We start from the raw sequence: 24936 nt of genomic DNA, 5'->3' as shown, positions 1-24936 counted from the left end.
GGACTATCTCAGGGAACTTTAGGATGTGGCCTAATATGGTCCATGTCTGCTGCTGCTGCTAAGTCGCTTCAGTCGTGTCCGACTCTGTGCGACCCCATAGACGGCAGCCCACCAGGCTCCCCCGTCCCTGGGATTCTCCAGGCAAGAACACTGGAGTGGGTTGCCATTTCCTTCTCCAGTGCATGAAAGTGAAAAGTGAAAGTGAAGTAGCTCAGTCATGTCCAACTCTTGGCGACCCCATGGACTGCAGCCTACCAAGCTCCTCCGTCCATGGGATTTTCTAGGCAAGAGTACTGGAGTGGGGTGCCATTGCCTTCTCCATGGCCCATGTCTAGGGAGTTGTAATAATGTCTGTTTATGCATCATAGAAAAAGGAACAGGTTGACTGAGAAAATTTCCCATTCTGTTTCTAATCAACATAGCCATGAATATTGACCTCTTTCAATCTGGCTGCTGAGACATCCCACATAATATATTCCACTTGATATATGTAATTATCTTGGGTTTACATAGTAAGAGAAGATGTTTCCATGGCTCATGTCCTTTAAACCAAAAAAACTGCCTCTTAAAAATATGTATAAAATATAAGTGAGCTTCCCTTTAAGGAAATTCAAAAACCACAATCTTCAACACAGATTTGGCTGTTCATTTTGAAAACTCTTCTAATAAATTAAAATGATTGAACTTTTAACATGTTTTAGGAGTTATAAATATATCTTTCGGACAAAGCAAGAGAGATGTGCAAATTTTTTATTTGAATGCCAAAATAATAGAGTTGGATTTAACTTTAAGTAAATCTGGTTATCAAAATATGAGGATATTTTCTTTTAGAAAAGTAATCTCTTCTGTAGCCATACCAAAGTATTATTTCCAATGCTGTAAAACAAAAGGGATATTACTGCTCACTCTGAGTTCATCTAAGACTACAAATTTTCATGAAAAATGAATGATATCGCCATAGGAAGAAAGCAAAAGAATTTTTTATCGCTTTGGGGCAGTTTCCTTGCCTTTCTCTCGTTCTTTGGCTGTAAGCATTCAGGGTTTTCGTTTACTGGCATGTTCACGTATGGGGATGAAGGTGCACTCACATCTTTTAAAGTACTTATGGTACTTTGTGTATTAGTGAAGTTAGTTCACTGCCTTATAGGTAGTTAAAGGACACAGTTCAAATCCTGTCTTATTCTGTGCCAAATTGCTCCCTGCTCTGCATTTGTCTTAATCCTGCCCACCCAAAATGATCCCAGATCTGTGGACTCTTCCCTGTTCTCAATAGACTTCTCTGGTTGGCTACTTGTCTGACATTAAATGCCTAAAATTGCCTCCATTTCCTGTGATTTGCATCAGCACAGGGCAGGCATCTCAGTTTCTAGTTGGACTCGGAGAGTAGCACCAAGAACAAAACTTGGCTGTAAGAGCAAACCCTCTCTGACCATGAGAACTGCAGATGTCCTTTTGCTTTTTTTCTGGAAGAAAGTCACTGTTCGTTTATTTTATTCCTGTTTTAGAATCTCCGGCAAAGAATCTATTTTGCTTTCTGATTTTTTGTGAATCACAAATTGAAAGATGAAGTTGGAGTCTCAGTAAGACCAAAACTAACTCAAACCATCTGGCTTTTAAAAATTACTCCTCAACTCCAACAGAGAATAATCATGTATCTTCCAGTTCTAAACTCATACAAGCCTTTTAAAGAGTGAGACAAATTAGTAAAGTCATATTGTCAGTTCCCAAGTTTTCTTAGGGCATCTCTTTATGCTACTTTGAAAGGCTTAAGACAGCTCCTACAGCTTCATGGAAAAGCCACAAAATGTACTGTCAATTAAGATTTGAGTTGTAAATGATACCTGAAGTTTAATTAGAGAGCTGAAGAAGAACAAGATTACAAGTTACTTTAACAAGTTTAAGCCAGTCAAAGATTAGTAGTAGCCCTTGGTCCCTAGCAGAAACAAACAAAAATTCTCTGGAGAAAAGAACCTTTATCTAGACCTCAAATTAACCTCTGACATTTTTTTTCCCTCAAAACAATGAACAGGTAGTCAAAGATAACTAGGCACACAAGGAAACAAAACACAATGAAAGAAAGTCAGCAGTAAAACAGACAACAGAAGCAGACCTACAGAGGCATTCCATTCCACCCAAATAAAGTCAAATGTATCCATGACCTAAGTGAGCCTGTAGGACCTACAATCCTTATACACACCCCTTACCTCTTTCTCTAGCCACACTGACCTACTTGCTGTTCCTCTGACATACCAGGTGTACCCTTATCTCAGAGATTTTGCCTGGTTGTAATCCCCCTGTTATGTACATAGCCTCCTCCTTCAGCTCTTTGCTTAAATATCTTCATCTTAATAAGGCTTCTCTGACCACTTTATTGAAAACAGAATCTTCCTCCTGAGGTTGTACTTTCTCACTTTCCTCCTTTATTTTTCTCCATGGCATTGGACACTATTCACACAGAGTATAGATTCTACTGTCTGCTTATTTTATTGTTTGTTTTTTTTCCCCATGTTAGCGTAAGAAACTTGAGGATAGGAAACTTTACTTGTTCTGGGTGAGCCTGTATGTACAATGTCTAGAATAATGCCTGATGCCCAGGAGATGCTCAATATTTGTAGAATGAATAAATGAATGCTTTTATGTAAAGTGCTTAGAACAGGGCCTAGTCATAGCAATCACATACTATATATTAGCTACTATTACCAGTATTAGAAATGAAAATAAAATGTTGCACTAACAGACATGTATTCTAATTCTGGATTGCTTTTCATCAAATTAGGCTCCAGTAGTGAATTAATCCTTCAGCTGATGATTTTTGTGCAGGAAGGAATTATTACCACTTCCCTTTTACACAAAAGTGTAAAGAATAAATTTGGTTTTATACTATTCCCTATGATATAAGGAAAGAAGGAAACTTATGGAGTTCAGTTTCTAGACAGTGACTTCTAGAATGAAAATATTGGAAGATTTTGAAAAATAGAGAGGCAGGTGAGACCAATGACAGAGATCATGGTAACTCTACAAATATGTGCTCTGCCCTCAAATTCAGCACCAGTGGGTTTTCCCCAGACAAGTCCCCATACAGATGGCACTCACAGAATTTCCATTTTCAATCCAGGTGATGGTAGGGACAGGGATGCCTGTGGCTGTACAGCGCAGGGTCACAAAGGAGCCAAAGGTGACATTGTGGGATTCAGGAGCCCGCAGGATTCTGGCGAAAACTGTTAGGAAAAGAGGAGTGGTGAGCGACTCTCCCACTGAGAATGGTCAAGCTGGGGTAGTCTTGAAGAAATGCAAATCAGATCATAGTCTCCTGTGAAGGATCCTCCACATTCCTTCTATCTTAAGGATAATACCAAATGCTGTGCCCTGGCTTCTCAGCCATTTATGCTGTGACCCTGTGCTTCTCACGACTCCAGGATACACCAACTTAGATGCTGCCCATGCCATCCCTCAGCCTAGAACATGCATCCCATATATCTTGTGGTAGTTTTCTTGTATCATCTAAGTCTCCATTTAAGTGATACTTTCAGAGAAAGGCCCTCCTGGACTGCCCAATGTAAAGTCTAACCTTTCTCCCATTCACTTTTTCATCATCCTATTTCATTGTCTTTATAAACCTTACCATGATCTGAAGTTATTTATTTTTATCTATTGTCTATCTCCCTGCAGTAGATTGTGAGTCGTCAGCAACCAAAAACCTTGCCTGTTTTGTTCAGTATCTAGGAGAGTGCCTACCAAAGTAATAATATTTAGCTGAATTAATGCTTCACGTCTTCAACTGTATCATGGTAGAACAACAGACAAAATCTGTTCAACTTTTACGAGAGTGAGATGAGCATGCAGGGTCAAAAAGAAGAGGAATATTTTAGACAAAGATGGACAGGATAATGAGTAATTTTATTCTTTTCTAAGGCTGAATGCCCACTTACTAGATAAGAGGAAGTTCTTTGGATGTGAAAAGAAATTTTACCTTTGATTAAAGAGTGGAAATGAGGTTCAGAATGTACAATAAATTGAAGGATACTTAGAATCACAGAATCACTAATCTTGAGAGAGACTTCAGAAATCAGCTAATTTCTGCTCTTATTAAATAAATGTAGAAATAAAATCCCAGTTAATTTGTTTCCCCAAAGTAATAAAACTAATGGGTGAGAAACCTGAACTCAAGTCTTCTGACTTCAAATCCAGTGTTCTCTAGATCATTATGTAATCTTTTTAATTACTCATTGATTGCAAATGTAAGTTTTTTTTGCTCTGGCTTTTTGTTTTCTAATACTTAAGTACAAAACATAATATTAGATTGTGAAATTCCCATTAATACAATGCTCTGATGCTTAGTTCTTCTAAAATTGTAAAAAATTTGTGGATTTTGGATTCTAAAGGAAGGTACAGAAGAGGCAGTATATACTAAACAGAAGATGTACAGGACAAAGAAAGATCAAATTCAACTGCGTTAAAGGTTGGTCTGATTTTTTAATAGCTCTTTAAAAGGATTGCATAATTCAAAGAGATACAGGAGGACATAATTTGACAATTGGATGCTTTTTGCAGGTTCTAATTTCAGATTTGCCTGCTCAGATTAACTCGCTTTCCTATCTTTTGATATGGAGGACTCTAAGAGATGAAATCTGAAAGAACATGCTAGAAATACAAACATTGAACCCAAAAAGCCAGGAGAGAGAGAAAGCAAGGAAGGTGCCAACGTCAATGCAGAGGTGCCAACTTCAGTTAAAAAATAAAAGAGTGGATTTAATGTTTAACCTTGAGCCCCAGGTGAAAACGGAATTGAACCCGATTTTAAGTACAGGATTCTAATCACCAATATGCAAAAGAATAGAGGGTTGAGGAACATGTTAGACAACATTATGAGAGGACTTCCCTGGTGGTTCAGGGGTTAGGACTCAGTATTCCCAATACAGGGGGCACAGATTCCATCCCTGGTTGAGAAGATCCTGCAAATCGCATGCCATGTAACACAGCCATAAATAAATAAAGTAAATAGAAAGAGTATTTAGTTCTCTTAAAAAAGCCATTATGAAGATACAATTCAATCATATCACAAATACGGACAGTTGAACAGGGCAAGATATTTTGTTTCCCCACAAAACAAATAACACTGGAGAGGAAAAAAAAGAAAATGAGGGAACTATTATAGATTGAGAAAGATTTAAGAGGCATAGCCCCGAGTGTACTGTGTGGATTCTTGTTTGGATTCTTATTCAACAGATCAGATACAAAAAGACATTTTAGAGACAACCAGATAAAAATTGCACAATCCCGGTAGTAAATGGTATTAAGAAACGAGTGCAAATGGGGGATGGATGGTAATGTGACTGTGTTAAAAGTCCTTAAAGTACATGTGCACTGATTGAATTTATGTCTGAGATTTGCTTTAAAATAAACTAGCAGCCATAAAATGGTACTTGATTAGATAAAATGGTAGACTATTGTTCACTGTTGCTGTTGGATAATGGTACTGTGAGAGTTTACTATATTACTGTGTCTATTTATTTACAAGATGAAAAAAAATTTAACGTTAAAGTTTTTTTAAAGCTGCAGTGGAGCCTACCCACAGCTCCAGAGAAACATGTCAGGGGACACATACTTCTTCTGCCATTGAAATAGTGTAAGTTATTAGAAAACCTAAAACCTGAAGAAGGGTAGCATTCGGAGGAGAAACACTGGACACAAATCTCAGTCCTGAGAGTTCAGAAGTAACCACAACAGTTTTTATTTTTTAACTGGAGGATAATTGCTTTACAGTGTTGTGGTGCTCTCTGCCACACATCAACACAAATCAGTTATAATTTTATATATATATATATAAAATTATATATATATATATAATTATATATATATATATATATATATATATATATATCCCCTCCCTCCTGGGGCTTCCCAAGTGGCTCAGTGGTAAAAAATCCACTTGCCAATGCAGGAGCCACAGTGAATTCAATCCCTGAATCAGGAAGATTTCCTGGAGGAGGACATGGCAACCCACTCCAGTGTTCTTGCCTGGAAAAGTCCATGGACAGAAGAGCTTCAGATCAGTTCAGTTCAGTTGCTCACTCGTATCTGACTCTTTGCGACCCCATGAATTGCAGCACGCCAGGCCTCCCTGTCCATCACCAACTCCCGGAGTTTACCCAAACTCACGTGCATCGAGTCGGTGCTGCCATCCAGCCATCTCATCCTCTGTCGTCCCCTTCTCCTCCTGCCCCTAACCCCTCCCAGCATCAGAGTCTTTTCCAATGAATCAACCCTTCGCATGAGGTGGCCAAAGTATTGGAGTTTCAGCTTCAGCATCAGTCCTTCCAATGAACACCCAGGACTGATCTCCTTTAGGATGGACTGGTTGGATCTCTTTGCAATCAAAGGGACTCTCAAGAGTCTTCTCCAACACCACAGTTCAAAAGCATCAATTCTTCGGCGCTCAGCTTTCTTCACAGTCCAGCTCTCACATCCATACATGACCAGAGAAAAAACCATAGCCTTGACTAGACGGACCTTTGTTGGCAAAGTAATGTCTCTGCTTTTTAATATGCTATCTAGGCTGGTCATAACTTTCCTTCCAAGGAGTAAGCGTCTTTTAATTTCATGGCTGCACTCACCATCTTCAGTGATTTTGGAGCCCCCAAAAATAAAGTCTGATACTATTTCCACTGTTTCCCATCTATTTCCCATGAAGTGATGGGACCAGATGCCATGATCTTCGTTTTCTGAATGTTGAGCTTTAAGCCATCTTTTTCACTCTCCTCTTTCACTTTCATCAAGAGGCTTTTTAGTTCTTCTTCACTTTCTGCCATAAGGGTGGCGTCATCTGCATATCTGAGGTTATTTATATTTCTCCCAGCAATCTTGATTCCAGCTTGTGCTTCTTCCAGCCCAGCGTTTCCCATGATGTAATCTGCATATAAGTTAAATGAGCAGGGTGACAATATACAGCCTTGATGTACTCTTTTTCCTATTTGGAAACAGTCTATTGTTCATGTGCAGTTCTAACTGTTGCTTCCTGACCTGCATATAGGTTTCTCAAGAGGCAGGTCAGAGGAGCTTGGCAGACTATAATCCATGGGGTCGCAAAGAGTCAGACAAGACTGAGGACTGAGCACGCACATGGTCCCCGCCCTCTTGAGTCTTCCTTCCCCACTGTACCACCCCTCTCAGTTGTCACAGGGCCGGGCTTCCTGTGTTACGCAGCGGCTTTCTGCTAGCCGTCTGTTTTACATGTGATCGCGTATATACATCAGTGCTACTTTCTCAATCTGTATTAGCTCCCCTTCCCCTGCTGTATCCACTAGTCCATTCTCTGTGTCTGAGTCTCCATTTCTTTTCTATAAATACGTTCATCAGTACTATTTTTCTAGATTCCATATATATGACTTAATATATGATATTTATTTTTCTCTTTCTAACTTACTTCACTCTGTATAACAGTCTTGTTTCATCCACCTCACTACAACTGACTCAAATGTGTTTCTTTTTATGGCTGAGTAATATTCTATTGAGTGTGTGTGTGTGTGTATATGTATGTATATGTACAACTTCTTTATTCATCTGTTGATGGGCACCTAGCTTGCTTCCATGCCCTGGCTATTGTAAATAGTGCTGCAGTGAACGATGGCACCCCATTCCAGTACTCTTGCCTGGAAAATCCCATGGATGGAGGAGCCTGGTAGGCTGCAGTCCATGGGGTCGCTAAGAGTCGGACACGACTGAGCGACTTCACTTTCACTTTCCACTTTCATGCATTGGAGAAGGAAATGGCAACCCACTCCAGTGTTCTTGCCTGGAGAATCCCAGGGATGGGGGAGCCTGGTGGGCTGCCGTCTATAGGGTCGCACAGAGTCGGACACGACTGAAGTGACTTAGCAGCAGCAGCATTTGCAGTGAACACTAGGGTACTTATATCTTTTTGAATTGTGGTTTTCTCAGGGTATATGCCCAGTAACCACAACATTTTTAGATCAGAGCTCTGTGGCAGATGATTAAAAGTTAAAACAAAATGTAGGCTTGAAATTTTTTTTTTACAGGCAGTATTTACAACCTGAAAAATTCCATAGCAAGAAGAATAGCAGTCATCATGGTGATCAGTAGGGTCAGTTTCAAGAGTGAGTCACCTGTATACTCTCCCAGGGCCCCATGCTTAGAGGGCCCCATGCTTGGTTTATTTTTCTTCTGCCTGTGTCTTTAGAAATTATAAGTGATTTTTGAATGAGAGGCCCTGTATTGTTGTTTGCAACCAGTCCACAAATTATGGAGCCAGTTCTGAAAGCCTGGTAGTCAGGGCTAAAAATGCTTGCTTAAAATAGGGAGTGAAGGCTGCACTTGTGCTGGAATTCAAGAAAAACAAGGCTTTAAGGTGAAATGGGAAATTAAAAATTGCAAATATGCTTTATCAGTTTATAGGAAGTGTCAATCAAGACTAGGTGACATAGGCTATACCTACTGCTGCTGCTGCTACTGCTGCAAAGTCGCCTCAGTCGTGTCTGACTCTGTGCGACCCCATAGACGGCAGCCCACCAGGCTCCCCCATCCCTGGGATTCTCCAGGCAAGAACACTGGAGTGGGTTGCCATTCCCTTCTCCAACGCATGAAAGTGAAAAGTGAAAGTGAAGTCGCTCGGTCGTGTCCGACTCTTCGCGAGCCCATGGACTGCAGCCCACCAGGCTCCTCCGTCCATGGGATTTTCCAGGCAAGAGTACTGGAGTGGGAAGTCTAAATATCTCAAGAGGACAAGCCAGCTGGGAGGCAGTGTACACTGCCTTCAGAGGGACAGAAGTAGTGCTCCATCTGACCACCTGGTTGAGATTTCTCCCAACTTGGTCCTAATTCACAGGTTGTGGCCCCCTGACAACTAATACAGAGTGACGGGCATCTGAACGAGAGTCCACCCAGGGATTCTCTTCCTTTCTCCTGTTTTCACAAAGATAATGGAAACTTAGATTGCACAAAATAATTGAGTCAACATTTATCATTTGGCTAAAATAGCTCCTGTAGAGCTTAGGGCTATACTTGTGTGTCCAGAATTTTGTGAGTGTGAGACTCCTGTGATGATCATTTTATAGGTCCCATTGTCTCTGAAAATCTGGAAAGAAAAAAGGTAGGATCCTTGAGAGATTAAGAGGAGGATTATTTCAGTTCCACGAATGCTGGAAAAGTGTGGACAGCAGCTGCTAAAGATGACACTAGTCAGTGTACCCTTGAACCTGAGTAAGAAGCTTCTGGCTGAAGATGAGAAGCGTAAGAAACTGCAAAAGTATGAAATTTAGATTTTTTTCTGCTTTAATTTTCAAAGGCAATCATTTTCATCTGGGACTTTAAGTTCTTCCTGGAAGTTTAGTAATAAGGGAAGGTTTATTTATTTATTTGTTTTGTAATTTATGGCTTTTGCTTTTGTTTTTGGCTGGCATTGCATTATTTGGAATATCATTCAGGCTCATTGCAAAACCTCTGATGACCTATATTGCACAACACAGCTAAGAATTATGTGAGATGGTAAATGAAACAGTCCATTATCATTCTAGAGGTCAACATAGCCTTGGAGTTCATTTAATTAATGTGCTTCCCTGCCCTGTATCAGAAACTTCCGGTCCAGTGAGGCACAGGAGGGTACGGAAAAGACCACTGCTGGCACGGCAAGTGGCTTCATGAATGTAGGGTTGTGTTGACAAGCTGTTGGTCTCCTTCTCCATGGAGACAGATATACCCTTGGTTGACCATGGGTTTCATTGTTGATCCTTATGGGATAAGAGGAAGGGAAAAGGCCAGGAAGTAAAGGGAAGCTGGTCTCTCCTGTACTCCCATCTTCTTGCCAAAAGATAAAATAGAGTGAAGGTGAAGTCGCTCAGTCATGTCCAGCTCTTTGAGACCCCATGGACTGTAGCCTACAAGGCTCCTCCATCCATGGGATTTTCCAGGCAAAAGTACTGGAGTGGGTTGCCATTTCCTTCTCCAAGGCATCTTCCCAACCCTGGGATCCAACCTGGGTCTCCCACATTTCAGAGAGACGCTTTACCATCTGAGCTACCAAGGAAGCCCATGAAAGTTGTTCAATCATGTCCGACTCTTTGAGACCCCATGGACTGTACAGTCCATGGAATTCTCCAGGCCAGAATACTGGAGTGGGTAGCCTTTCTCTTCTCCAGGGGATCTTCCCAACCCAGGGGTCGAACCAGGGTCTCCTGCATTGCAGGTGGATTCTTTACCAACTGAGCTATCAGGGAAGCCCATATAAAATAGAAACTTGCCTCTTTTTTCAGTATTGAAGGATAGCTTTCACCTTTCTTCCGAGTTTACCTCTCTCAAAGAAGATGGCAAACAGCTTTTGGGTTTTGACCTAACCGTCTTCTCATAATCTTTCCTTGACCCGTCCCCCTCACACCACATCATAATTTGTTTTGTTTTATTTTGTTTTTAAGTTTTTTTTTTGCCTTTTTTTTTTTTTTAGTTTTTAAACAATATTTATTTATTTTTAATTGATTGATGATTGGTTTACAATATTGGTTTGATTTCTGTCATACATCAACATGAACTAACCATAGGTGTACATATATCCCCTCCCTCTTGAATCTCCCTCCCACCTCCTGCCCATTTCCCATCCCTCTAGGTTATTAGAGAGCCCCAGTTTGAGTTCCCTGAGACATAGAACAAATTCCCCTTAGCATCCCTTTACATATGTTAATGTATATGCATCCATGCTGCTTTCTCCATTTATCTCACCCTCTCCCTCTCCTCCCCCACCCTTGTCCAAAAGTCGGTTCTCTATGTCTGCATCTCAATTGCATAATTTGTGTTTTGGCTGTCTCTTCTCATGGAATGTAAGCATCAGAAGGGTGGAGCTTGCTTTATTCATTAACACAAGCTGATTGATAGATAATTGATTGATTGATTCATTGATCAATCGATCCTGAACCCGGTGTGGTACCTGGTGAGCACTCAATAGGTATTTGTTGAATGAATGAATAAATGAGTGATTCCTCTGATTAGTGATATTGGGAAAAGGGACTTGTCTACGTGATGAATATCTCAGTCCTCTTTGGGCCATCTTTCTTCCAGCTATCCAGTGAACAAGAAGGGTATGGGGTTAATGTCCCATAGGTAAGTTCCCCAGGTCGGGTTTCTCCATCCTACAACTCCAGGTGAAATGCGGAGGCTGTGGGGAGGAATCGGAAGTTACATGAATCTAATTTTTGGATGAAAGGAGAGAAAGCTTTCTTTTTCAAACTAGCTTTATCAGCAATAAAGCTGATATTTTTATACCCATCAGTATTTGTTACCAGTTCCAAGCATAAAAGGTAATGGGACGGGGAAAGAAATTTCACCACATTTATCAAACATAAAAAACAAAAAGCCAGTTGCCATTAAAAATAAGTGTCAAACTGCTCCATGGATAACAATACACCTGTAATAATAAACTTAAACATAGTTCAATAATAAACTCCAATTGCTTCAGCAGTAGCCACAAACTGAAAATTCATTTTAAGTCATCCATTTTAAAAGTAATGTGATAGGTTTCATACCAAATAAATGCCCCCTGAATATCCCTATTTCACCTTTTCTTTCCATGAAAGACAATGTAAAAGTGCCTTGTTACATAAACAAGCTGTTTAGTAGAAAGGGCGTGGGATTACTTGGTCATCTGGAAAATGTTGATAATAATTTTGATATGGATTTTTTTAAAAAAATTATTCAACTCTTCTTTCTATAGATAGTCTTATTGTCATTCTCCAATTCACTGTGAGCTCTTTCCCATTTGCTTTCCTGTGGGCAAGCACATTACTATTCATTTGCAACATGTAAAACAGACATGGGCAATCTATTTATCCTTGGGTTTTCTTTCATGGTGTCTAGTCCTGAGTTTTGGGCTTTAATTTCTCTGGGATAAGTTTACTTTAATAACTTCAGGTTGAGAATCCTGTATTCAGAATGGGACTTAAGCAGCCAGTGATTCCAAGTCCTTTATAACATAACCATATTGTATTCTCATTTCCTTTATCTCTCTGTCTCTTTTTTTTCTCCCTCCCTCTGTCTTGTCCTCCCTTCCTCTACCCTGCTCCCTCTTCTTGTTCCATTTTTCAAAATACTTTCAGATATATAATAAATTTTGTCGTTGGTTGTCATTTTAAGGGGTAATCTGAATTTGTAATAAGGAGATGGAACATTATTCACTCTGAAATTTCATTGGTGGTGTAATGGAAAGCCTAACAGGCAGGGGGCCCAAATTAAATCTTGAAATTAACAAGCAGTTTGACTTGAAATGAATTGCCTCTCTTTTCTTGGAAAGGGAGTAGGACCAGAAGAATATTTAAGTCCCTTGTAAATTGTATTTCTCAGCAATTACTTCAAAGGATGTAATGAGCTTGCATGGATTTGCATGTTTTTTTTTTTCTCATTCTTTTCTTTCTTTCTTATTTTCTAGCCTCTTTTAAAGAGATCTTTTGTTACTTGATTCAAACCAGCACTGAGAAGAGTAAATTGAAAACAAACAAAAACTGAAACTAGAAATAAACAAAAAAACCCTCAGAATCATACAGATGCAGGTGAAATGATTTTATCTAGATTTAGTTATAAGCAGCATGATGTTTAAATAGGAAAACATCTCAGATACTTTATTTGAAATACTTAGATAAGGAGGGGCTGTTTCCAAGAATACCAGCCTAGGGTTTATTCCTAAAGCCAAACTGTATTATATGAGCACTTGCGAATTTCATCCAAAATATACAAAAGTTAGAACAGTTTGATTGATTTGGTTTGGTTTGGAGCAGTTATGTAATACTTGTCCACTTGAAGTAATAACAATAAAAATCTAAGCTGGCACCTTGACATTTTTACAAGTCTCCAAAGACTGTAACACCCTCACCTCCTGTCCCCACACCCCCAAGGCTTTTGGTCAGAGGAACTTTCTGTTCTAGTCTGTGTGACATTTATATTCTCATGCTGATTTATGTCATTTCATTTTGTTTGCATTTTCAGAGTCTAGGATACAGAGTTTATTTCTGTTCATTCAAGCTTTTCTTAATACACGTAAATCCTCAATAACTATATTATATATAAAGCAGCCCATCTAATAACACTGTTAAATGCTGAATTAATAGTCCCCATACATTGTTTGTTATTTCCTTATAAAATCATGGCACTCAGAGTTGTTGGTAAGATCAGAACTAAACAGTTGAATAGAACCATGCGTTTACAAAAGAAGCAGTGCAGAAAGAAAAAAATACCTTTAGTCTCTTGCTCTGGTTCACTCTCTTCTATTAATAGGAACAAGACAAACGAACACACAAACAAAAACAACACATCATGAAAAGGAAAATCTTTGAGCACAGAAATGTTACTGTACAAGATGAATTAGGACCTGCTTGTTTCTTATTTTAATAAGAAACAAATGCAATCAAGGGAAACCACTGACCTTTTAAAAGCAAACTATCAAATGACATGAACTTTCAAACTATTGCTTTTCGGCAGGCAGTACCACACAGAAAATGAACTACAGCATACCCAACAACATAGCCCATTCATGCATTTTCATTTCATCGTTGACAATTACCCTTTCTTTCAAGGCAACAAACTGCCTACTATTCTGATAATAGTGGTAGTGATTGTGTTTCTCCTTGTTAGTATGGCTTCTCCTCTTATGAGGCCCTGCTGTGAAGGCAGTGATGTTGAATCTGGGATCTCAGCTATCATTTCTATGGCAATAGACTCCTGTTGTGGTAAACAGAGGATTAGGGGGTTTCTGCAGAACAGAGCCTACAACCAAGAGAGATTCTGTCCTCTGTATTGATTCCCAGAGGCTGCCCAGAGAGCAGAGAGGAGCTCATCGTTATCTTTCAGGGAAAAATAACAGTAAAGCAAGCTACAAAGAAAAATATAAAAATGTATAAATTGGATATATGGAAATGAGAATTTTTCAATTTTTAAAAATCCTAGAAAAGAGACAACCACTAAATTAATTGTTCCAAAATGTTTAATACAACCAAATCAGAGATAGATCCCACATGAAGTTTTATCTTTCTATCATGAAGATGTATTTTGTGTCAATTTATACCTTTTTTTTTTTTTTGATTGATGTGTAGTTAGAATAGACCTTTCTTTGATTTAGTGATAAGCCAAGTGCAATATTTGTTTATAGTATAAAATAACGATGCTCTTGTTAATCTACTTTTAGAAATAAGAATACATTGGTATGGTTCCTTACAGATTATGGGTATTTTCACACACATGGTACATTATCTCATTTAACTCTAGCCGTTTCCCTGTGATGATACATATCTGATATTATTCAGCCCATTTTTCAGACAAGGAATCTGAAACTCACAGATTTGCTGCAGATGCAGAGCCAGAAATGCCTCTCCAGCTTTCAGACACAAAGTTTTCTGTTCTACCTAGCATCACAGTGAGAAAGCCTCATTTTTATATTTAATGCCCAATACTCTTAAATTTAGGTGAACTTACAACTTCCCAGTTAGATTTTACTCTATCTGTCGAGTCCATAACACATTCTTATTTTATTTTATTTTTTTTAAATAGCAAGGTCATATTGGATAAAAATGAGATTTTTCCATACTAAAAACTGGTCCATCTGGACACTAGAAAATTGCAGAGAGTCCCTGCTTGGAACAAAGACCTTAATCAGAGGAAATAAGTGAAGGTCCATAGTTGGACCAGATTGGGCCTGAAAAATTATACCTGAGTGTCTTTGGGCTGAGCATGTCTTTCTAGTTCCTTAGCACAATTGTGCTTATTTCTAAGCTTGCGAGGGGTGGGGGTGGGGGGGAAACAACTGTTTTTTGGGATCAGCAAAATAACTATGGGTGCCTGAGATGGGCAGGGGACTTAGATGGGAACGTTACGTGTCTGTGTTATTTGACTGCTATATCTCCAAAATTTTGCTCCAGTAAAGTTGAAGGGCCTCAGTAGTTTTGAGAACCTTATTTACTCATCTCTTACACTACTCTTTTTAGGGTAAAGTGCAGTGCAGGTAAACCCTCAGCCTCCTTGTAATTTTACACCAATGGTCTTTTACTGGACTGGACTCTATTTTGAAGTAGACCCTGAGGGAAATGCTGATTTTTCCTTTGCTGCTTTTTACTTTGTTGTTGTTATTGTTATTACTACTCATTTTGCTTGATTTGTTTGGAATTGGAAGCAGTCTTAAACGAATGCACCCATTTCCCCCACTGCAGATGTATAGAACCAATTTAGGGGATCAAAGAAGCTCTAAGATTTGTCATTTTCCTAAAAGGAAGTCTGGAAGTCCCACCAGAAATTAAACTTTGATATATCGACTCTAAAAATTTCTTTTTACACACAAATTCAAATATGTATCTCATGTGTTGTTGCTCTGGTCATGTCCGACTCTTTTGTGATCCCATGGACTGTAGCCTGCCAGGCTCCTCTGTCCATGGGATTTCCAAGGCAAGAATATTGGAGTGAGTTGCCATTTCCTTTTCCAGGGGTTCTTCCCAACCCAGTGATTGAATCTGCGTCCCCTGCACTGTGGGCAGATTCTTTATGTATATAAATATACACATATTTATATACACTATGTATTAATATATACACATATGTACACACATTCACACACATGCATAAACAGTTGAGGTTACTTTAAATTAGAGAAATTGCACACTATTCAAGTTTGCGTACACTCACCCAGTGTACGAGATTATTTGTTATTTCGAGGTCAAACTGTAGTCCTGGTTTTACTGTGTATCCTGCTTGCCTACCCTACCGCCATCCCTCTTGACTTGTGAACCGACTGTTTTACCTCTTATCAATTTTACATATATTCTGTCTCATGGTCTTTATTTCTACTTAATTGATAAATTCTCTTTTAATCACTTTATGTGTAACGCATCAGTCTTGACTTCCAACGTGATTTGTAGTCTTCGTGGGATGGAGGAGGGAGCAACAGAGCATACTTTACTTTTGTTGTGTCATTTTTTTCCCCTAAAGCCCAGCACAGCCTCTTGTAGAAATACTTGGGAAAAAGAGTTGGATAGTGATTCATTTTCCTTCTCTACTTTCTTGGGATTGTTCTGTAGGACATTTAGAATGGAGAGTCTGAGATTTCTCATATTGGAGTAGTCTGAGATATAATCAACATCCAAGTTACACAGTATATCCATCATTTTCTTGAATAGTTTGATTTATGGAGAACTTGGTTTCATTGTATCAACCCATTTTAAACAGCTGTGTTTAAAAAACAGGTACATATATATATCCTGAATCAAACCAAAATCAGTCTCCTTATAATTACTACCCACAAGACCCAGTTCCTACTTCTACCTACTGGACAGAAATGAAAATAAAATCCATCAAATGTTTTCATTTTCCCAACATGCTAACCCCAGTTTACTCATTCTGACTTCTCACTTTTGAACTGCTTAGCTTTCCTTCTTTTCTTCCTTTATCCTCTTATCTGTGGTACCTGAAACTAAAACTAACACACCTAGAGTCTCACAAATTCAGTGAGTAGTAAGACTCTTTCTAAATACTCTACCTCTATGAATATAAATTTGCATGAGTTTTTATTTGCATTTCATATCATGATGCAGTTAGGTCATTGATTCCACTAAAAGTCATGAATATCCAATACTCACTTTTATATTTGCTCTTATTAAAGTCTATCTCCTCAGTTTTGAATGTATATCTGTGTGAATATGACTTGATTCTAAAGAGGTAAATTAAGTTTTTCCTACTCAGTTTACTGTGTTAGTTGATGGAGAGGAAAGGTGGGGGGGGGGGCGGGCGGGAATGTATTGTTATATGGGAGGAGGGAAAGCCATCAAAGTTCTCTAGTGGAGTTAAAAGGAATATATTTAGTAAATTAATACAGGTCATGTAGATCTTACAGAAAGAAAGATATGAAACCAGAAAAGAAAACAGACACACGTGTGAGATGATTTCCATCCTTCTAACTGCAAGAATGAGGAAAGTCAAGAAATAACAGGAATTTGGCCACCTAGACTTGAAGTCTCAATGGAGGCTGAAATAGTACATTATTTGCTTTTTGTAGCATGACATTTATAATTTTCTTCTTGGGCAATATCCTAAGAAAATCTCTGACCATCTGGTACTGTAAGAATACCATTCTAGGACTTTTTGTAAGAACATAATCAGAAATTGGGAAATCAAAATAATATTTCCTTTCAGTTGTGTACTGTACCCCTTATAGGAAACCAGGCAGGCGGCTCTGAGTTTGGGTCCTCACTCTACTGCTTACTAGCTGTTCGATCTGTGCTATTCTGGACTTCAGTGTCTTCCTGCAGAAAATGCAGAACCTGTCAACCCCCAACTTGTAGGATTATGGAGAAGATTAAGTAAAATGATCTGTACAAAGAAGTTAATATAGCAACTGACACATAGCTAGAAAGTATTGAAGGCTGACTTTGAAGCCATCTCCTCTTGCTCTTCCTCCCTCCCTTCTTCCCTCCCTCCTTCCCTTCCTTCCTTCCTGTTTCTGTCTCTATGGTGTCTTCCTGACTGACGACAGCTGTTCTTCCAACTGACTTCAAAGGTAGAAGGCTATTTTATCTTATTTTAAATTTCAGTTTTCCTTAGCAGGCAGCATCCCATATATTGTAGGTGTTAAAAGCATGAGCTTAAATCCTTTCCTCAATTGTCTGAGAAGAATCACTCTCAGAAAGAGAAATTCATTCTTCAGATCCTATTTTAAAACATAGATGCTAATCAATATTAGACTATTTGAATCTATTCTTAAATAGGTTAGATGTCTCATCTAGCATTGTGTTTTCAGAATTACGGAGTCAGAGATGCCTGTTAGTAGACAACCACCACAGAGAACAAGAAAGATCATTTTAACTTTTAATTTTTTTACTTAAAAGTGGCTCAAGGGTGGTTGAAAAGTAATCATAGTGAGACTCTGGGGTACTTTGTTTCTGAACAGATTCTTCTTTTGTCTTCCAATCATTAAAAGAAAGCTTGACAATAGTAATGATAAACCTAAGTACCTGATTTTCCTTTCCTGACTTCTTGATGGCTACAGCAAAGAAACTTGATCCTGGTGTGCTGCCACTGTTTACATGTCTGTCCCCTTTGAAGCTGAGCAATGCATAAAGAGGTTTATCCACTGTGGCTCCATCTCTGAAGGAATTGGAGCACAAGCTCCTTTAAAAAAACATCCACAGTACCCTCACAAACAGTGACTCCCACCTCATAATCAGGCTGGCCTGCCTCTGTGACATTCCTATTCTCTAAAGTGGCTTGGGTCGGGAACATTTCTGTGGCCTTTGAGATAATAACATTTTCTTAGCTTGTAAATATGGATGGTGAATAATGACTGTGAGTAAGACGTGTTTACCAAGGAAATCAGGCAAGAGCCACACGAAGTCAACTTGTTTTGATTTCAGTCCTAGATGTAACGAGAGCAGCTATTAAGAATATTTTTGTTAAAAAGGTCCTGAAAAATATATTACAAGTTTAACTGTAAGCCAAGAAAAAAGTTGAATTTCGGCTCCGATTCCCTTTTTTCATTCTTAAAATAATTATTTTCTGGTTTTAATGGGAGGAGATGCTAAACTGCTTAATGATGAGGACAGAAGCCTTTTTTAGTTTACCCTTTCCAAACGTTTTTATGTGGGAATAAATTTAGATTTACAGAAGAGTTGTCAAGGAAGGGAAAGAAAGTCCCCAGGTACTCTTCACGCAGTTTCCTCCACTGTTAACATCTCACATAGTGTGTGCATACTCAGTCGTGTCTGACTCTTCGCGATCCCATGGACTGTAGCCCACCAGGCTCTTCTGTCCATGAAATTTTCCAGGCAAGAATTCTGGAGTGGAGTGCCATTTCCTACTCTAGAGGATCTTCCCAACCCAGGGAGCGAACCCAAATCTCTTGCATCTCCTGCATTGGCAGGCAGGTTCTTTGCCACTGGCACCACCTGGGAAGCCCCATTAACATCTTACATAACCACAGTGTATGTATCAAAATCTTAGCTTACTTTTAAATAACATGTGGACCTAATCTTATGAAAAGGAAGATACCTGAGCTCTGACAGCAGGCAAAGAAGCTGAAGTTTAATAAGAACCAGAATTTTCAAAACATTTATTTATTTATTAGCTAGCCAGAAATTTTAAATGGGAAAAGAAACAGTAGTTATAACTTTAATCTTAAGTGACACCATAATATCCTGGTTGTCTCAAGTGGCTCAGTTTGGGAACATTTTGGTAGGCTTTGAAATGGAATTCTAGATACCCCAATAGGACCATAGAACCTCCAAACTGTAGGTTCCCACACCAATGAGATGGTGGATATAGACTCATTTTAAAATTATGTCCAACAAAAGATGACAGAGAGTATCAACTCAAATAGCTTGTGAGTCAAACTGTAGCTCGTTCTGGTTTTCATAGCACCTCTGGTAGGTACTAACCAAACTCTCTAGACCATCTTCGACTTCCTAGTTAGGAGTCGGTGTCAGCCTGTGCTTGCATGATAAATCTGCATCTTTCCCTCTGTCACTGATGTGTGGTCTGTAGCGTGAGCTGCTGTTCATCAGTCAGAGCCCTATTGGACCTCATTTCTCAAAGCTTTCCCTCACCTCTCACGCTCTCCGCTGTCCTACGTGTATATCTTGCCCAAACTTCTATTGTCGCAAATATATTGAACTCTAATTATTGTAATTCTTTGCTTGCATGCCTATCTTTCTCACTAAATGTGGACACTTTTCAATAAATGAACCATGTCTTATTTATCTCTGTATCCTTGGGCTGTGTGTTTAGTCGCTCAGTTGTGTCTGACTCTTTGTGACCCCATGGACTGCAGCCTGCCATGCTCCTCTGTCCATGAGGATTCTCCAGGCAAGAATACTGGAGTGGGTTGCCCTGCCATCCTCCACCAGAGGATCTTCCCAACCCAAGGATCGAACCCAGGTCTCCTGCTTTGCAGGCAGATTCTTTACAAGCTGAGCTACCAGGGAAGCCCAAGAATACTGGAGTGGGTGGCCTATCCTTTCTCCAGGGTATCTTGCCAACCCAGGAATCGAACTGGGGTCTCCTGCATTGCAGGCAGATTCTTTACCAGCTGAGCTACCAGGGAATCCCCTGTATCCTTGGATTTCCCTCTTTTTGTGGAATATAGTAAGCACTCAACAAATGAATAAATTTGAAGCTATCCTAATATTTATCATGCAAATTCTGAATAAGCTTACTCTGTCCTTGAATTGTTAAGCTTTCATCTGGAATAAAGACATTCCAGGTAGAAATTCTTAAAGCAATGTTTCTTGAAGTGTGGTTCGTAGACTACCTATGTGAGGATCATCTGGGAGGTTGTTAAAAGGCCTTAACAGAGACCCATCAGGTCTGAGTCTCTGGGAAATGCAACCTAGAGCTGTGCCTTTTAAGAAAATCTGTGGTTCCTTCTCATGTGCACTGATGCTTGAAAACCACTACCTTCAAGGGTTCCATCAGTCCATCAACTTAGTTATTTCCATCTCTTTCCATAGAGGGTTTTGAAGTGAGCGTAATCAATGATGTGACAGTAAATTAAATAACAACACGTTCATCTCAAGAAAAGGAGACCTCTTGTTGGTTTAGTGGAACAAATATTATGACCAAGCTTCAAATTGGATTCTGAAAAACATGCAAGGTAGGGCAAAAAATAAAGTATACAGTTCTCACTACAGGAAGGAGAGCAAAAGGCCAGTTTCTCAAGAGAGACCATTTATTTTCTCCCCAGGCAGAAAAAAAATTTAAAGCAGTTTCTCACTTAAGATGTTTTTCAGAGCAGTGAGTGATGGAATGATCAATATTTTCAAGAAGGTTTTTGGCAAACAGCGATTTCTGTAGTGAGCAAAATATGATGTAAGCTTGGGATATTGCACCAAGCCTGTGGATGACTTTCATGTGGTTACACTATCTGGGTAGGGGACATGCTGATTCTATATAGCCTCTTTCCAGTTTGCTGGTAAAGGCATATCTTCATATAGCACCTTAGATAAGCATCCTAATGTCACTTGTCACAATAGGGCTAAACCAAAGTTATTAATCTCTAACAAGTATCAAGAATGCAGGGACAAAGCATTGCTGATTGAGAGGAGATTTATATTCTTTGGAAGCAAGAGAAGCAGTTGGTAATGTTGACATTCTATTTCTGAAACTTGAGAAGACTAACCAGCAATATTCTCTGGATAGAAGTCGTCCAGCTTCATAACAATGTAAACAGCAGACAACAATACCAATAGCAGTCAGTATTTATCAAAGAGCTGGTAGACACATACAGCATCTACATGGTATCCCAGCTCCTTTTAAGAACCCTATGCTGCAAGTCATATTGCACCCATTTCACAAAGAGGAAATAGACTCAAAGAGGTGACATAAATTACCCAACCTCACATAACTAGTAAGTGGCAGAATCAGAACTAACACTCTGGTCTATCTGATGCTAAAGCATGTCAATGCTCCAGAATTCTCATCTGTGTAACATAAACATAGAGAAGGAAAAGACTCAAGAATGGGGTTATGAAAGATGTCCTGGTTTAGGGGGTAAGCCATCCTTGTTCTTGGCTAACTTGGGCAAAGTAATCATTTTTCTGGTCTCAAGTTTCATTAACTGAAAATTAGGGGATTGAGCTGTAACTTCTAGGGCCCCTTTCAGGTTTTACAGTGTTTGGTTACTCTTCTAATAAAACCAAAGTTAATAAAACATCAACTCTATTTTAAATAAAAATTTAGTTTTTGCAATTGAACTTCATTGCTTCTACCTCAAAGATGAAGATGGCATGTGAAATAAAGAGCTGTAAATGTCTTCCCAAGTGCTTAAGTCATTGCTTTTGTTGTACTAAAGTTTCATTAGTCCTAGAACTACATTGATGACCATTATGTGAGTGATTACTCTGTGCCAAGCACTCTTGTAAGAGCTTTAAATGTAGTATTTGGGTTTATCCTTTTGCAACTTATGGGGTAGGACATAGTGTTCACCTTATTTTGTGGGTAGGGTACCTGAGGCACTATGAAAGGAAGTAACCTACCTGAAGTTACACAAGTGGTAAATGCTGGAGCCAGGATATGAACTTAGCACCTGCTCTAGACTCTGGAGTCCAGACAGTTTCTACAATCTAGAGCCCATGTTATTAGCCAGTATACTAAGTTCCTTAACTTTTCAATTTCATTTCAAACAATATACTGTCTACATTATATCAGTTCTATTATCTTAAACAGCTGAAGATAAATCTTTGAAGCACATTTTTTCTTCAGAGCAATTGAAGAGAATCTAACTGTTCTTTACCTGGAAGAAACACAAGCTGGAATCAAGGTTGCCGGGAGAAATATCAATAACCTCAGATATGCAGATGATACCACCCTTATGGCAGAAAGTGAAGAGGAACTAAAAAGCCTCTTGATGAAAGTGAGGGAGGAGAGTGGAAAAGTTGGCTTAAAGCTCAACATTCAGAAAATGAAGATCATGGCATCTGGTCCCATCACTTCATGGCAAATAGATGGGGAAACAGTGGAAACAGTGTCAGACTTTATTCTTTTGGGCTCCAAAATCACTGCAGATGGTGATTGCAGCCATGAAATTAAAAGACGCTTACTCCTTGGAAGGAAAGTTATGACCAACCTAGATAGCATATTGAAAAGCAGAGATATTACTTTGCCATCAAAGGTCCGTCTAGTCAAGGCTATGGTTTTTCCTGTGGTCATGTATGGATGTGAGAGTTGGACTATGAAGAAGGCTGAGCACCGAAGAATTGATGCTTTTGAACTGTGGTGTTGGAGAAGACTCTTGAGAGTCCCTTGGACTGCAAGGAGATCCAACCAGTCCATTCTGAAGGAGATCAGCCCTAGGATTTCTTTTGAGGGAATGATGCTGAAGCTGAAACTCCAGTACTTTGGCCACCTAATGCGAAGAGTTGACTCACTGGAAAAGACTCTGATGCTGGGAGGGATTGGGGGCAGGAGGAGAAGGGGACAACAGAGGATGAGATGGCTGTATGGCATCACTGACTCGATGGACCTGAGTCTGGGTGAACTCCGGGAGTTGGTGATGGACAGGGAGGCCTGGCGTGCTGCGATTCATGGGGTTGCAAAGAGTCAGACACGACTGAGCAACTGAACTGAACTGGCTGATTATATGTTCAGTGCATAATCATACAACTTTTTTATCCTTAGAGAACATTACTGACAACTCTTCAAATAAAGGACCACGTTACCATTGTTTTCTTGAAAGCACTACAGAACTCTTCAGATGAGAATGCAGCATAATCTCCCCTAAAGTGGAAATCAATGAGTCAAACCCTTTTCTGAGAGCATGCACCCTATTAATCATGCAAATTTAATTTTCCCTATGATAGCCCCCAGGAATTTCAAAGGTTTATGCCTCTATCTTTTCTTTGGTTTTTAAATGCACAGTGTAATCATGACAGCAAATCAAACCCGTTAGTGGCATCAAAAAGATAGAACTGATGCCGGGAGCAGGGTCACTGCAAATTCTATTAAAACTGCAATCACTGAGAGCACAGCACACACTGGGGGTTTAAATACCTCTCTCTGTGGCATTTGTCATATTAAGAGCTGCAGCATAAACAAAGGAAAAAGGCAATCAGATGTGTGTAAACATTACATGTTCACTTCCACTTTTCTAGATGCAGTAAGAAAATCTGATCTCTGGCAAAGAAGATGGACAGAAGTCTAACATTTCTGAAAACAGTCCTGATCTTTTAGATCTCTTGACATTTGCCTCGGGGTCATCCTGTATAGATATGTATTTGTTTGGTCTTTTAGAATTCTACTTATTTTATATACTGTGTATGTCTGTAAAAAATCAACAACAGAAGCTTCCCACAGAGCAAGTTATTCCTAAGGATATACGGTGAAGCTTTTCAGACTGCAGAGAAAGGGACAGACAGAAGCAATAAGGCACCCTGACCAGTGTTGAGAACTCTTGCATGGGAGCCAATTAAATTTGCCAGGTGGCTCACCTTTCCTTCTTACTCCCCAAAATGCCTCTCCCAGGTGTGGAGACATGGGTCTATTTTTGAGGCCTCCTGCAAACAAGGAGTTGTTTAAACATTAGAGGAGCCTACAATAACCCTCGACCTAGACGGGTTCTGTTCTCTTCTAGATCTGCTTCTAGGGCTCTTATCTGCAGCTTTGTACTGGTGCCGAGTACCCTCTTCCCGCTGGTGGTCACTGACTGAGAACCCTTGGTTTTAGCCTCTCTTCTGCCCAATCTTTTCCTTAATGGCTTAAAGCTCCAAGGGAAAACGAGGTAGTAATAGAAAATGCCATCACCAGGGAGCCCAATCCATTCCAATATCCCATCTATTTTAACTGGGATTTCAAGTCTTCTACACTTAGCCAGTTTCTACACACAAAGCTTGATTTGTCTGAATGTTATATTCACAGAATGCATAAGATCAGTGCTCATCTCCAAATAAGTAAATCATTTCATAATAATTAAATTGAAGGATATAAGGGAAGTCTAAGGGATATATGTAAGACTGTGAGGGAAATATAAGAAAATTAGCTATTTTAATTTTTTAAATAGATCTTCCCTAATGATTAAAAAAATCTCAAAACAATAATCATTCTGTCTATAAAAAGACTAATTATATTATCATCTTAAACATATTTAATTTCTGCGATGTTTATGAAACATATGTTTTAAAGGAAGCATATCCCTCAGGTCAAAATCAGGAAGTAAAATAAGACTCTGGTACTTCAGAGGTCATTCATAGCCTCCCTTGATGGCAGCCTCTCCTTGATAACTCCAGCTCTATCACTCAAATCATCATACCTCAAGGTGGTATCGCTCTGCCACTGAGTACTCAGGAGTACTGAGTGCTCTGGAGTACTCGGGCATACTGAGTACTTGGGAGTACTCAGGGGAAAACTATTTTAGTTAAAGACACATAGGAGAAATGATATGAATCATTCTTTGGATGCTCACATGCCTAAGATAGAACATGA

General features: G+C 39.3%; 1 protein-coding gene and 1 long non-coding RNA gene across 8 annotated transcripts in view; one reads left to right on the top strand and one right to left on the bottom strand.

Moving 5' to 3' along the window:
* The window catches only part of MUSK (muscle associated receptor tyrosine kinase), a 101792-nt gene that overhangs the window by 40430 nt on the left and 36426 nt on the right, over positions 1-24936 (bottom strand). For 2 of the 6 annotated variants that reach the window (XM_027550490.1, XM_027550491.1), the window contains exons 6-8: positions 23509-23538; positions 13227-13256; positions 3094-3218 (exon numbers count right to left, since the gene is read on the bottom strand). In XM_027550490.1, the coding sequence (XP_027406291.1) occupies positions 3094-3218; positions 13227-13256; positions 23509-23538 (185 nt within the window). The remainder of the gene's footprint in view (positions 1-3093; positions 3219-13226; positions 13257-23508; positions 23539-24936) is intronic. The other 4 variants (XM_027550492.1, XM_027550495.1, XM_027550493.1 and 1 more) reach the window with 2 other exon arrangements.
* LOC113897651 overlaps positions 1-24936 on the top strand; it is a 119286-nt gene that overhangs the window by 83197 nt on the left and 11153 nt on the right. The window lies entirely within an intron of this gene.

The sequence above is a fragment of the Bos indicus x Bos taurus genome, chromosome 8, assembly GCF_003369695.1.
Source record: "Bos indicus x Bos taurus breed Angus x Brahman F1 hybrid chromosome 8, Bos_hybrid_MaternalHap_v2.0, whole genome shotgun sequence".
NCBI classification, from domain to species: Eukaryota; Metazoa; Chordata; class Mammalia; order Artiodactyla; family Bovidae; genus Bos; species Bos indicus x Bos taurus.
This window is presented reverse-complemented; position numbering and strand designations above follow the sequence as displayed.